This window comes from Scyliorhinus canicula, chromosome 1 (genome assembly GCF_902713615.1).
Source record: "Scyliorhinus canicula chromosome 1, sScyCan1.1, whole genome shotgun sequence".
Lineage (NCBI taxonomy): Eukaryota > Metazoa > Chordata > Chondrichthyes > Carcharhiniformes > Scyliorhinidae > Scyliorhinus > Scyliorhinus canicula.
In genome coordinates this window covers 94,037,691-94,052,620 of record NC_052146.1, presented here as the reverse complement: position 1 = coordinate 94,052,620, position 14,930 = coordinate 94,037,691, and the positions used below count along the sequence as shown (strand labels likewise).

The following is a 14,930-nucleotide window of genomic DNA, read 5'->3' as shown; positions in this document are numbered from 1 at the left end:
TGCCATTGTCAGAGTTAGTGACATTAAGTATCGGGGATCACCCAACTACGGTATGAGCACTACTAATACCCATGAAATGACCCCATCATACGGTGTCTACCTTCACGTTTAAGTGAGAAAGTTACCCTTTTGAAACTTAATTTCTTCTCACTAGAGGGAGCTGTACTAGTACCAGTATCATGCACACATGCATTATAACTGCAAGTTTTATAGTGGAATTTATAAGATAAATTATTACGGCTTTGTTTTACTATTGAGGGACAGAAACAAAACGCAGTTTTTGCAGAAAAATGTTGGGAACAGGAATAGGCGATTTAGCCCTTTTGAGCCTATTCTCTCATTCGGTTACATGATAGCAAGTCTGCAACCTAATTCCATATACCCAACTTTGCTCCACATCCATTAATACCATTCGCTAACTAAATTCAATTCTCATCAATCTCCGATTTAAAATTAACAACTGATCTAGCGTCAGTTGCTATTTGCAAAAGAGAATTTGAAACTTCTACCATGCTCTTGAGTAGAAGGATTTCCTAATTTCACTCATGGAAGGGTTGGTTCTAATTTTTATACTATGTCATAATATTGTCACAAGCCCTAGATTCTCTAATCATCAGACATCATTTCTGATGAAAGGTCAGAGACCTGAAACGTTAAACGCTTTCTTACTCCACAGATGCTGCCGAACCTGCTGAGTATTTCCAGCATTTTCTGCTTTTACTTCACATTTACAGCACCTGCAATATTTTGCTTCAGAAGTAATTTCTCGCTCTATCTGACTGTTCCCATTTATATTTTTTAAAAGTTCAATCAAATCATCCCTTAACTTTCTAAATTCCAGGGAATACAACCATAGGTTTTGTAATTTCTAATGTAGGGATGTGGGGGGGGTGCTCTTTCCAAGGGCTGGTGCAGACTCGATGGGCTGAATGGCCTCCTTCTGCACTGTAAATTCTATGATTGTGTGAACAGTGATTATGTTAGGGCAGCACGGTAGCATTGTGGATAGCACAAACGCTTCATAGCTCCAGGGTCCCAGGTTCGATTCTGGTCACTGTCTGTGCGGAGTCTGCACATCCTCCCTGTGTGTGCGTGGGTTTCCTCCGGGTGCTCCGGTTTCCTCCCACAGTCCAAAGATGTGCAGGTTAGGTGGATTGGCCATGATAAATTGCCCTTAGTGTTCAAAATTGCCCTTAGTGTTGGGTGCGGTTACTGGGTTATGGGGATAGGGTGGAGGTGTTGACTTTGGGTAGGGTGCTCTTTCCAAGAGCCAGTGCAGACTCAATGGGCCGAATGGCCTCCTGCACTGTAAATTCTATGATAATTCTATGATGTTATATGAAGGTTTTGCAGAGAGACCAGTTGACAAAATCAGTGTGTAATTAACCCACATAAATCAGAGGGCATGAGTCCCAATCTGGGCTTCATTACCTGACTAACGAGGATAACAATTGGGGATCTAGGATTGGTCTTGGTACCCTTAATTAACAGACGAATAGTCACTTATTTCTTCTGTTCCGTGATCCCAGTTGGAAAGTACATGTGTGGACATCAGCTGAGAACAGTATCAAGCTCAGCTGTGATGTCCCTGCAGACTCAAATTGTGCCAACAGTTGTTGTCTTTGTTTACAAATGCAGAGATCATTTGGGTCTAGTACAGGAGGCCTGCCATCAATGACATCCCAGTACTAATTCATGCCTGCAAGAGAAAATAACTTGTTTTCAAAGTGTTATTTGTTTTACCGTAAAGGGGAAATACATTATGTACCTCTGAATGAAAAAAAACTTGCATTCAGATAGCACCTTTCATGATTGCAGGACATCTAATTATTTTTCTAAAAATATTTTTGTTCTCCTTTATCACATTTTCTCCCAAATTAACACCCACTAACAATAATCAGTAACGAATGCAATGTCAATCCCCATATCAGCAACAATCCCATCCTCCCACCAAACCCCCAAACAGCAGCCTGCATGTTAACATAAACAAATAACAAAGAGGAAACAGGAATCGCCCATAGTCACCATTAACACATACAGTCCCTCTTGCCCCTTAATGTTCAGTGTAATCCAATTCTCGAAAGTGCATAATGAATTGTAGAACCCCTCCATCCTTCCCTTCAGTTCAAACGTTATCTTCTCAAGCATCAAGAATTCCAGCAGGTCCCCCCGCCACACCAGTGCACAGGGTGGAGAGCTTGATTTCCATCCCAACAGGATCCGCCTTCGGGCGATCAACGAGGCGAAGGCTACAACATCTGCCTCCACATCCGTTTCCAACCTCGGCTGGTCTGACACCCCTGAATATGGCCACCTGAGGGCCCGGGTCCAGTTTCACGTGCACCACTTGGAGATTACTCTAAAAACCTCCTTCGAGTAATCCTCCAGCTTTGGACAGGACCAAAACATTTGAACGTGGCTTGCGCCCGCCCCCCCACCCCATTCTCTCCCCCCGCAACGTTCACAAAAACCTTCTACACCCTCAAAGAGCCGGCTCATCCTCGCTCTTGTGAGGTGTGCTCTATATACCACCTTCAGCTGCATCAGCCCCAACCTCTTGCACGAGGAGGAGGCGTTCACCCTCCAGAGCTCCTCACACCAGATCCCCTCCTTCATACCCTCTCCCAATTCTTCCTCCCACTTTGTGTTGATCCCTTCCAGCGGTGCCTTCTCCTCTTCCAAAAAAGCCCCATAAACCGCCGACACCTACCCACTTCTCAAGTCCCCCTGTCGTCAGCACCTCCCCCAGCAATGTGGAGGCCGGCTCCACTGGGAAGCTCAGAAGCTTTCTGGCAAAGTCTCAAACCTGCATGTATCTAAATATTTCCCTCTGTTCCAGCCCATGCTTTGCTCCCAGCTCCTTCAATCCTGCAAACCAAACCCCAAGAAGCAAATCTTTTGGTGTCCTAATTCCTTTCTCCTCTCATCTCCGAAAATTTCCATCCCACTTCCCTGGCTCAAATCTATGGTTCCCCCAAATCGGCATTTCCCTTGACCCTGCCCCCAACCCGAAGTCCAGGCGAAACTGCCTCCAAATTCTCAATGCAGCTATTACTACCGGACTCCGAGTATTTTCCTGGGGCCATCTGGAGCGGCGCTGTTGCTAGTGCTTTCAATCCTGGCCCCCAGCACAAACTCTGCTCTATTCTGACTCACTGGGAATCAGCCCCTCTGACCCAGCTCGGTACTTTCTCCACATTCACCACCCAGTAATAATACATCAGGTTCGGAAGACCCAAACCTCCTGCCTGCCTTCCTCTATGTATATAGAACATACAGTGCAGAAGGAGGCCATTTGGCCCATCGAGTCTGCACCGACCCACTTAAGCCCTCACTTCCACCCTATCCCCATAACCCAGTAACCCCTCCTAACCTTTGGTCACTCTGGGCAATTTATCATGGCCAATCCACCTAACCTGCACGTCTTTGGGCCTTGGAAGGAAACCGAAACACCCGGAGGAAACCCATGCAGGCACAGGGAGAACGTGCAGACTCCGCACAGACAGTGTCCCAGCGGGGACTCGATCCTGGGACCCTGGCGCTGTGAAGCCACAGTGCTATCCACTAGTGCTACCGTGCTGCCCACTGTAGTAGCACCTTTTTAATTAATCTGGCAACCTTCCCTCCACATATGAACAAGGTAATCATTCCTTCAATCTCTCTTTTAAAAAAAAAAAAAATGCTTTTGGCAGGAACATCGTCAGGAAAATAAACAGAAATCGCAGCAACACGTTAATTTTAACCGCCTGTATCCGACCCGCCAGTATCTAAGGACTTTATAGCCAATGAAGTACTTCTTGAAAAGTAGCCACTATTATCATGTTGGACGTTTGGCGGTTAAGATGTGTGTAAAAAGCACCCACAAACAGCAATGTAACAATGACAATATAATCTGTTTTGGTGATGTTGACTGAGGGATAAATATTGGCCTGGACACTGTAGTAACCCCTCGCTCTTCAAAATAATCTCATGGGATATATTACATCCACCAAGAGGGCAGATGGGGTCCCAGTTCAACATCCTCATCCGAAAGATGCACCTCAGACAGTACAGCACCCAGTAGTGCTCAAGTCCTTAAAACCCATTGCTGACACAGATTCTCTCTTATTCACAAGAATTCGTATCTCCCCTTGCAAAAGATAAGCAGTGCTACATTGTAAGCAATTGAAGCATTTGTACCTGTTACAAATGCTAATCATGAATATTCCAAAAAGTGGGTGGCACGTAGCACAGTTATTAGCACTGCTGCCTAGGGTGCTGAGGTCCTGGGTTCGAAACCCGGCTCTGGGTCACTGTCCATGTGGAGTTCACACATTCTCCTCGTGTCTGTGCGGGTTTCGCCCCCACAACCCAAAGATGTGCAGGTTAGGTGGATTGGCCATACTAAATTGCCCCTTATTTGGAAATAAAATAATTGGACACTAATATTCCAAACACTTGTAGGTGTCAGAATTTTCACTTGAGCGGGTGGAAGAAATCTGTTTTTTGTCAGAAATTGGCTTTGTTCATGTCAAATTTAGTATAAACTTAACACACCAAGTTGTATTGGATAGGGGAAAGATGTTGCACCAACTGTGTACAAGCTGCTGCTCTCTACTTGCAGGGTTGGCAGTCTTGCGCCAAACATTGACCTACAATTTGTCATCAAAATAAAGGCGATCTGAATAGCACAGCAGCAATTAATTTAAAAGTTGCGGTCAGTTAGCACAGTGGTTTACACTTTTGTTTCATAGCGCCAGGGTCCCAGGTTCGATTCCCGGCTTGGGTCACTGACTGTGCGGAGTTTGCATGTTCTTCCTGCTTGGGTTTCCTCCGGGTGCTCTGGTTTCCTCCCACAAGTCCCGAAAGACGTGTTGTTCGATGAATTGGACATTTTGAATTCTCCCTCTGTATAACCGAACAGGTGCTGGAATGTGGTGACATGGGGTTTTTCACAGTAACTTCATTGCAGTGTTAATGTCAGCCTACTTGTGACAATAAAGATTATTATAAAGATGCACCACTCTGCCATTGGCTTTGTGAAATTAGTATTTCCTTGTGTGCCTTACCAAGAAAATGCTTTACACGGTCTCAACCTGCAGGGTGGATATGAAATAATATTATACTGTAAATGCCGAACCCTTGGGAACATTAACATACAGAGGGATCTGGGCATGCAGGCCCACAGTTGCCTAAAAGTGGCAACACAGATATCCAAGGTGATTAAGAAGGCATATGTCATGCTTGCCTTCATCAATTGGGGCATTGAATACAAGAGTTGGGAAATCATGTCACAGCTATATAAAACATTGGTTATGCCACATTTGGAGCATTGCGTGCAGTTCTGGTCACCACATTATCAGAAGGACGTGGAAGCTTTGGAGAGAATGCAAAGAAGGTTCACCAGGAGGTTGCCTGGTCTCCAGGGTGTTGGCCATGAGGAGAGGTTGAATAAACTAGGATTGTTTTCACTGGAAAGACAGAGGCTGAGGGTAGACCTGATAGAGGTTTACAAAATTGTGAGGCATAGACAGGGTAGCTAGTCACAGGCTTTTTCCAAGGGTGGAAGTGTCAATTACAAGGGGGAACAGGTTCAAGGTGAGAGGGGGAAAGTTTAAGGAAGATGTGTGGGGTTTTCACGCAGAGAGTGGTGGGTGCCTGGAATGTGCGCCAGAGCATGTGGTGGAAGCAGGCACATTAGCAACATTTAAGTGGCATCTGGATGGGTACATGAATCGGGAGGGATATGGACAGAGTAAGAGCAAAAGGTTTTTTTAAAGTTAGGGCATCATGATCGGAACAGGTGTGGAGAGCCGAAGAGACTGTTCCTGTGCTGTACTTTTCTTTGTTCTTAAATCTGCCTATCTTACCATTGAGGTGGAATTGGGTGGTCTCTATAATATTGTCTATCTCCACCCCCACCTCTTGTTCATTGGCTCCTGAAAGCATTATCCATGATTTTGCTACCTCCAGACTCAACTATTCCAATGGTTTCCTGGCAGCCTTAGATCTTTCACTTTCCATAAACCTATCTAAAGCGTTGTTGCTTGTATTTTAACCAGTACCAAGTCAGTCTAATCCATTACCCCTGTGTTTACTGACCTATATTAATCCCTGGTCTACCAACACCTCGGATTTAAAATTCTCATCTTTTATCTCTCCAAGACTTCACCCCTCCCTACCTCTTTAACCTGCTCCAGTCATGAACCCAACAACAACTTGTATACTTGCATACCCCTCGAGCTCTGCATTCCTCAACTTGTGTGGGTTTCCTCCGGGTGCTCCGGTTTTCCCCCACAAAATCCTGAAAGACGTGCTTGTTAGGTGAATTGGACATTCTGAATTCTCCCTCCGTGTACCCGAACAGGCGTCGGAGTGTGGCGACTAGGGGATTTTCACAGTACTTCATTGCAGTGTTAATGTAAGTCTACTTGTGACACTAATAAAGGTTACTAATATTATTTAGACTCTTGTTCATCCCTCACTCCACCATTAGTGGCTATGCCTTCTAGGTCTTAAACTCTGGAATTCTCTCACTAAATCTCTGTTCCTTGTCATTTCAGAACTTCCTTAAAACTTTCCCACTTTGGCCAAGTATTTTAATCACTTGTCCTGAGCCCTTTTTTTGGTTTGGTGTTAGCTCTTGTTTCATTATGTTTTATTGCAATGTAACTGGGTGTTCTCGTACATATGACACTATATGTGTCTGGTTTAGAGCTGGTTTAGGGCTGGTTTAGCTCACTCGGCTAAATCGCTGGCTTTTAAAGCAGGCCAGCAGCACGGTTCGATTCCCATACCAGCCTCCCCGGACAGGCGCCGGAATGTGGCGACTAGGGGCTTTTCACAGTAACTTCATTGAAGCCTACTGGTGACAATAAGCGATTTTCATTTCATTTCATATATGTTCCTATTGTTAAACTATTACTTTTATCCTTGATTTATAATTTATAATCTCAGCCACCTGAGCTAAAAGAGGTCTTCTATCTGAAGTCTCATGTCAATTGAATTAACCAATTGTCATAGCAAGTGTATTTGACCCCTGTGCAAAGTTACAAGGCAAATATTGTGCATTCAAAATCATACTCTGATCATGGGAGCAATGGTGTTCTAAAGTGTGGTATTTGGTTTTGATACATGAATTATCTTAAGTAAAACCTAAATAATGCCTGTGATGTACCAGTAATTACATGAGTCTGTGGGTAAGGCGCATGTGCTTCTGTTTCTACTACATGGAATATTTGCATCAAAAGCAGTTTTTGTACCCCCCACATGCAGATGCTTTTACAGATTGCTGATGATTTTATTGAAAGTGTAGTGAGTGCTGCATGTCAACTAGCACGTCACCGCAAGTCAAACACACTGGAAGTCAAGGATGTTCAGCTGCACCTTGGTATGTTTTGAAGTAATACTTTCTCTTTTGGTGTTTTAAATGCTGTGTTTTAATACTTCCCTGAAATTAAACTTCCAAGTACAGCTGGTCACGAATTGCAAATAAAGAAAAATAGACTTTTATTTACATGGGACCTTTCATAAGTATTTTTGAAGAGTAGTCACTATTGTAATGTAGGAACCACGTTAGGCAATTTACAAACAGTAAGAACCCATAAAACAGCAATGAATGAAACCAGATACCACAAAACAGCAATGAGTGAAACCAGATAATCCTATCTTCAGTTTGTACTGTTTGAGGAATAAATATTGGCCAAGACACCATATTATAGTAGCTTCTAGCATTATTTCCTCATCAAGAATACTAACCCCTTGAACAAAGAAAAGTATAGTAAGAAGTCGTACAACACCAGGTTAAGGTCCAACAGGTTTGTTTCAAACACGAGCTTTCGGAGCACTGCTCGGAGCTCGTGTTTGAAACAAACCTGTTGGACTTTAACCTGGTGCTGTAAGACTTCTTACTGTGCTCACCCCAGTCCAACGCCAGCATCTCCACATCAAGAAAAGTACAGCACAGGAATAGGCCCTTTGGCCCTCCAAGCCTGTGCCAATCACGATGCCCTAATTTTAAAAAAACCTTCTGCCCTTACTTGGTCCGTTTGGGGCAACACGGTAGCACAAGTGGATAGCACTGTGGCTTCAGTGTGAGGGTCCCAGATCCAATTCCCCGCTGGGTCGCTGTCTGTACGGAGTCTGCACGTTTTCCCCGTGTCTGCGTGGGTTTACTCCGGGTGCTCCGGTTTCCTCCCACAGTCCAAAGACGTGCTGGTTAGGTGGATTGGCCATGATAAATTGCCCTTGGTGACCAAAAAGGTTTGATGGGGTTATTGGGTTACGGGAATAGGTTGGAAGTGAGGGCTTAAGTGGGTCGGTGTAGACTCGATGGGCCGAATGGCCTCCTTCCGCACTGTATATTGTATGTATCCTCCCGTTTCCTCCCTACCCGTGTATCCAACCAGATTTATCTTGTATGTTGCTAGATGTGCCTGCTTCCACCACATCCTCTGGCAGTGCATTCCAGGCGCCTGCCGCTCTCTCCGTGAAAAACTTACCCCACGCATCTCCTTTAGACTTTCCCCCTGTCATCTTGACCCTATGCCCCCTTGTAATTGACATTTCCACCCTTGGAAAATGCCTCTGACTGTCCACCCCGTCTATGCCTCATTAATTTTGTAGACCTCTTGTCAGTCTCCTCTCATCCTCCGTCATTCCAGTGAAAACAATCCAAGTTTCTTCAACCTCTCCTCATAGCCAACACCCTTGAGACCAGGCAACATCCTGGTCAACCTTCTTTGCACTCTCTCCATAGCTTCAACATCCTTCTAATAATGTGGTGACCAGAACTGCACACAATACTCCAAATGCAGCCTAACCAAAGTTTTATATAGCTGCAACATGATTTCCCAGATGATGAATGCAAGCATGCCATATGCCTTCTTAATCACCTTGGCCCCTCTGTTGTTGCTACTTTTAGGGAACTGTGGACCTGCACGTCCAGATCCCTCTGCACACGGCTGGTTTAGCTCAGTGGGCTAGATAGCTGATTTGTAATGCAGAACAAGGCCAGCAGCGCGGTTTCAATTCCTATACCGGCTGAGAATTCTGAATTCTCCCTCTGTGTACCCGAATAGGTGCCGGAATGTGGCGACGAGGGGCTTTTCACAGTAACTTCATACTTGTGACAATAAAAGATCATTATTATTATTATGTTTTATTATGTTACTATTCCTAAGGGTTCTGCCATTTACAGTATAATTCATACCTAGATTTGATCCTCCAAAATGCATCACCTCGCATCTGTCCGGATTAAACTCCATTTGCTATTTCTGTTCCCAAGTCTCCAATCTATCTATTCTCTGACAATCCTCAACACTATCAGCAACCCTGCCAATCTTCGTGTCATCCGCAAACTTACTAATCAGACCGCCCGCAATTTCCTCCAGATCATTTATATATACGACAAACAACAGCGATCCCAGCACTGATCCCTGCAGAACACCACTAGCTACAGATCTCCATTCAGAAAAACACCCTTCCACCATTACTCTGTCTTTTATAAACAAGCCAATTCTGTATCCATCTAGCCAGCCCACCTCGAATCCTGTATGATTTTAGTTTTTGCACCAGTCTGCCATGTGGGACCTTGTCAAACACCTTGCTAAAGTCCATATAAACTACATCCACCGTCCTTCCCTCATCAATTCTTTTTTGTCACCTCTTCAAAAACCTCAATCAAGTTGGTGAGACATGACCTTGCCCGTACAAAACTATGCTGCATGTCACTAACTAGTCCATTTTCCTCCAAATGTGCATACATCCTGTCCCTCAGTATCTTTTCCAAAAGCTTCCCTAACACTGATGTCAGGCTCACCGGCCTTTAATTTGCTGGATTGTCCCTGCTTCCTTTCTTAAACAAGAGAATAACATTGACCACAGATGAGGTTCCAGATTACTGGAGAATAGCCAAAGAGGATGTGAAGATATCTGTTAAGGCACTAGTTATTTTTCCCCATGCCTCCCGCAGTAACCTGGGATAGATCCCATCCGGCCCCGGGGACATTTCTACTTTTAATTCAATTTAAGATACTCACATCTATCCCTGATCGCAACATCCGTCATGTCCTTCTCCCTGGTGAATACCGATACAAAGTACTCATTAAGGATTTCACCCACTTCCTGTGGTTCCACACATAACCTCCCTCCATTGTCCTTATGTGAGCTCTTTCTCTTTCTCCTAATTTATGCATTAAAAGCCTTGGGATTCTCCTTGACCATGTTTGCTAAAGACATTTCATGGCCCCTTTTAGCCCTCCAAATACTACATTTAATTTCCTTCCTGCATTCACTGTATTCTTCAAGGGCTTCATCGGTTTTTAGATGCCCAACCTATCATATGCTTCCTTTTGACTAAGCTTACAATTTCCCTTGTCATCCATGGTTCCTGAATCCTGCCATTTCTACCCTTCATTTTTGCGGGGACATATCTGTTCTGCACTTCAAACAATTGGCCTTTAAAAGCCTCCCACGTGTCAGACGTGGATTTGCCCTTCAATCCATATTCCCCAGTCTAATTTGGATGTAATGGCCCTCGTCCAACTAAGCACCCTCGCCCGCGGGACACACTTGTTCTTATTCATGACTACTCGAAATCTTATGAAATTATGGTCACGAAGCCACAGTGCTCCCCCACTGAAACATCAATCACCTGGCCTGGCTCATTCCCCAATACCAAGTCTAGTATGGCCCCTCCTTGGTTGGATTGACAACATACTGCATCAAAAATCCCTCCTGGACACATCTAACAAATTTCTCTCCACCCGAGTCCCTAGTTGTAAGGGATTCCCAGTCAATATGGGGGAAGTTAAAGTCACACATCAGAGCTATGCTTTTTTCACACCTTTTCAGTATCTGACTACACAACTGCTCTTCTGTCCCCTACGGGCTGTTGAGAGGTCTATAGTACACTCCCAACATTGTGATTTCACCCTTCTTATTCCTGAGCCCCACCCATAATGACTCACTGCAAGATCTCTCCAATGTGTCCTCCCTCAGCACAGGAGTGATCTGCTCCCTAATCAGCAATGCAACTACCCCACCTCTTTTGTTTCCCCTACTGTCCCGTCTAAGACAACAATATCCCGGAACGTTGAGCTGCCAGTCCTGTCCCTCCTTTAACCATGTTTCCGTAATTGCAATTACATCATAGTTCCATGCTGTAATCCAGGCCCCCAGTTCATCTGTCTTACCCATTATATTTCTTGCATTGAAGCAAACGCACTGCATTCCTACCATCCCTCTGAGCCCTGCGGCTCTCCTCAGCCTGCTCTTACTCTACGCTATGTTTATCTCGGTCTCACTTTTTTTCCCCCGTCTGTACATTTACTGGCCTGCTGTTCTGGTTCCCACTCCCCTGCCACACTAGTTTAGACCCTCCTGAACAGCACTAGCAAACCTAGCAAACCTTTCGCCCAGGATATTGGTGCCCCTCCAGTTCAGGTGGGGGCATAAAGCATTTTTTTAAGCCATCCCGGCATTGCATTTGAGAATGTCTTGATCATTTTTAACAGTTAATTGAAAAATGATAAATGAGTTGAGCCATCCAATTTCTTTTGAGTGAAATGAGTGCTTTATCTCGGATTCCCCCCACTATTAATGGTTGGTGGTTTAGGAGGAAAACAAAGGGAAATGCATGGCAGATGGATCTGAACCTAGTAGAGAATGATGGGTTGGGGTGTCAGATGTGACCCTTCAAAATAACTAATGGGTTTGGTACATAGCATAATGCATTAACATTGTCTGGACCTGGTGTAATCAGTTTATGTTGCACTCCAGCAATTTTGTTGGAAGAGAATTTACGATAACTGCTGCCCAAAGCATAATTATTAACAGCAACACCTTACTTATTGGTAAGCATTGGTGTCTGTCTATAATGTAATAATTCATCTCAACATGTTTAATATTGTACATTGTTTTCCATGTCAATATTTTAAAATATCATTGAATTGTTTAAACAAGCCCTCAAGATATTTCTGTACTATTTATTCAGAATTTTATGGTGGTTTATGTCATTTCCATGCTTATTGTAAAGTATCCTATTTGCCGAAATATTGAATTGTTGGTCATTGGGAGTTGAATAGGTCTATATTTTCTTTCAAAAGAACGCCAGTGGAACATGTGGATACCAGGATTTGGTTCAGATGAAATTCGGCCGTATAAGAAGGCCTGCACAACAGAAGCTCACAAACAGGTTCGAAATATGGCTTTTTAAAAGTATATTTTAATACAATGCGAAAATATTTATTTTATAGAATTAACTCCGCATGCACCATCTTGACACTTGGGCCATTTCTTATGCATGTGCACAGCAAGCCATTCTATTTCTTAGTTATGAACAATTAGGCTTTTTTCATTGTCACGCATACCATCACTGATTCGGTGTTTTACGTCAGTGTGAGCAGAACTGACCTCTTCCCTGTGTCCTACACTTGTCATCAACACATCAATCAAGCAATTTGATCAGGGAAAACAGAATGTGATCCTAGCTCCTGTAGTTTTTTAATTCGGCCAAAGGTTCTAGATAATTTCAGTATTGTTTCTGGAAAATAATTTGAGCTCCTGGTTAATTCTAGCTATTATATTTGTGCAGTAAACCTTATTTTGTAAATGTTTCTGTGTATTTTGAAGTATCTTGTCAGATTGTAATTTTAGTACAGATTCAGTACAGATTACAGATGTAGCTTTTGAAGTGGGAGTTATATACATTATCCTTGGGGCAGCACGGTGGCCTAGTGGTTTGCACAGCTGCCTCACGGCGCTGAGGTCCCAGGTTTGATCCCGGCTCTGGGTCACTGTCCGTGTGGAGTTTGCACATCCTCCCCGTTCTGCGTGGGTTTCGCCCCCACAACCCAAAAATGTGCAGAGTAGGTGGATTGGCCACACAGCTAGCATCTGGCGACAACCCATGTTATATTTCTTTTTTTAAATTTAGAGTACGGTACCCAATTCATTTGTTTCCAATTAAGGGGCAATTTAGCATGGCCAATCCACCTACCGTGCGCATCTTTAGGTTGTGGGGGCGAAACCCACGCAAACACAGGGAGAATGTACAAACTCCACACTGACAGTGACCCAGAATCGGGATCGAACCTAGGACCCTGGCGACTTGAATTCGGGAACGTTGGGTAGCCAAGTTAGTTCAAGGTCCTGGTTCAAAGCCAGAAGGTTCTATGGTTGAATCCTGATGGAGTTTACTGATTTTACATCCATCTGAGATGGATAAAATTAATTGACTGTGAAAATAAAGAAAGTTTAATGCAATGCTTGCCACATTGCCATAGTATCTAGCTATTTATCAATGGAATTGGTAATCAGGATAATACTGCGTAGATATTTAGTATGGACCAACTTGTTGGTATTCTGTTACTTTCTCCTGTTTTATGAATGATTTCTCCTGCTGTATGACGATATAACATGCAGAGAAAAACAGGTCTGAAATTAAAGTCATGTTCTCTTTGATAGAGCAGTTTGTTTAGACCCTTGGATAAAAGCACATTACTATAAAAACGGAAAATACTGGACAATTTCAGACGGTCTGACAGCATAAGTGGAGAGCAAGAAGGAGACTAATGTTTTGAGTCTTGCTGACTCTTTGTCAAAGCTTTGACAAAGATTCAACATTAGCTCCGTTCTCTCTCCGCAGATGCTGTCAGGCCGACTAAGGGTGTAGTATTTTTGTTTTTTCTTTAGACCCTTGTCTATTTTGAGGTGGGAAGAATAAATGTGATTAAATGATTGGTTTAAGTGATAATTTTTATCCTTTGTATTCATATTGTTCTATTTTAATGATTTTTCATAAACTTTTACATGCCACTTTATTTAAATAGGCTTTTTATTTAATTGAAAATTACCTTATTTCCTGCTTAACTATTACATTCATTATATGTTGGTTGGTTTAGCTCACAAGGCTAAATCACTGGCTTACCAAGCAGGCCAGCAGCACGGTTCGATTCCCGTACCAGCCTCCCCGGATAGGCGCCGGAATGTGGCGACTAGGGGCTTTTCACAGTAACTTCATTGAAGCCTACTCGTGACAATAAGCGATTTTCAATTTCAATGTTTTTTTTGCACAAAGTTATCTAATTTCACCCATTTGTGCAGTATAGATTGTACTTTGAGGTAAATTTTTGTTTTGGACTATCATTTTCAAATAAGGATTGCAAATAAAATTATAAATGGTTGCATAACCTTGTGGCTTCTTTCTTGCAGAGAATGGCACTGATACGTAAAACAACCAAAAAGTAAAGCATCGATGAACAGATCATTTCTACGACAAAGTTCTGAACATGACAAAACATTCTCAGGCTTATCCTCCATTTCTGTTGAGGAACCTGCGAGGGGTGATACAGTGTGTTTGGTTTTTTTTGTGAAAATGAACTGATATAGCTTTGTATTGGTACCAACATACTGTAGCAAAAGGGTACTTGATGCTCCTTCCTGAATACAAAATACAAGGACTTGTACAAAGTGGATGGTGTGTGTATGGAAAGGTGACGTTTCTTTGTTGATCAATGGTTAGTGTGATATATGGAGTGTTAAGTAGTTGGTTTTCATATCTTTGTATAGAGGTAATGTTGACCATTTTTGCCAATAAAATATTACTCAACTTAAAATGTAAATGTACTTATTTGTAATTAACACGACTGGAGTTGAATTCAAAATGTATGCATACAGAGTAGTTCCCTGAATTGCCTTTGCTGCTTGTAATATTAAGTTCATCTACTATGGTGAACATCTGCCATTTCTTTCTTTGTAAATTTGAAAATATGTCTCCCTATTGACTAAATGTACCATCCATGTACAGAGTTCGATGATACAAGGCTTAATTCCTGGTTCAGTTGATCATGCAGTGCTATAGGCACTTTCATTGACCACAGTTAACTATGTAGGTTAAGTGACGATCAGGCTTGACTGATTTCCTCTATTAGAGTTGCATGGTATACTAA

The 14,930-nt window shown here is 43.0% G+C and overlaps 1 protein-coding gene across 3 annotated transcripts in view; it reads left to right on the top strand.

Annotated features, from left to right (window-relative positions):
* The window catches only part of taf12 (TAF12 RNA polymerase II, TATA box binding protein (TBP)-associated factor), a 34,233-nt gene extending 19,636 nt beyond the window's left edge, over positions 1-14,597 (top strand). For all 3 annotated transcript variants that reach the window (XM_038795662.1, XM_038795655.1, XM_038795647.1), the window contains 3 exons: positions 7,255-7,369; positions 12,087-12,175; positions 14,194-14,597. In XM_038795662.1, coding sequence (XP_038651590.1) covers positions 7,255-7,369; positions 12,087-12,175; positions 14,194-14,229 — 240 coding nt within the window. In that variant the 3' untranslated portion in view covers positions 14,230-14,597. The remainder of the gene's footprint in view (positions 1-7,254; positions 7,370-12,086; positions 12,176-14,193) is intronic.
* The last annotated feature ends 333 nt before the right edge of the window (positions 14,598-14,930 follow it).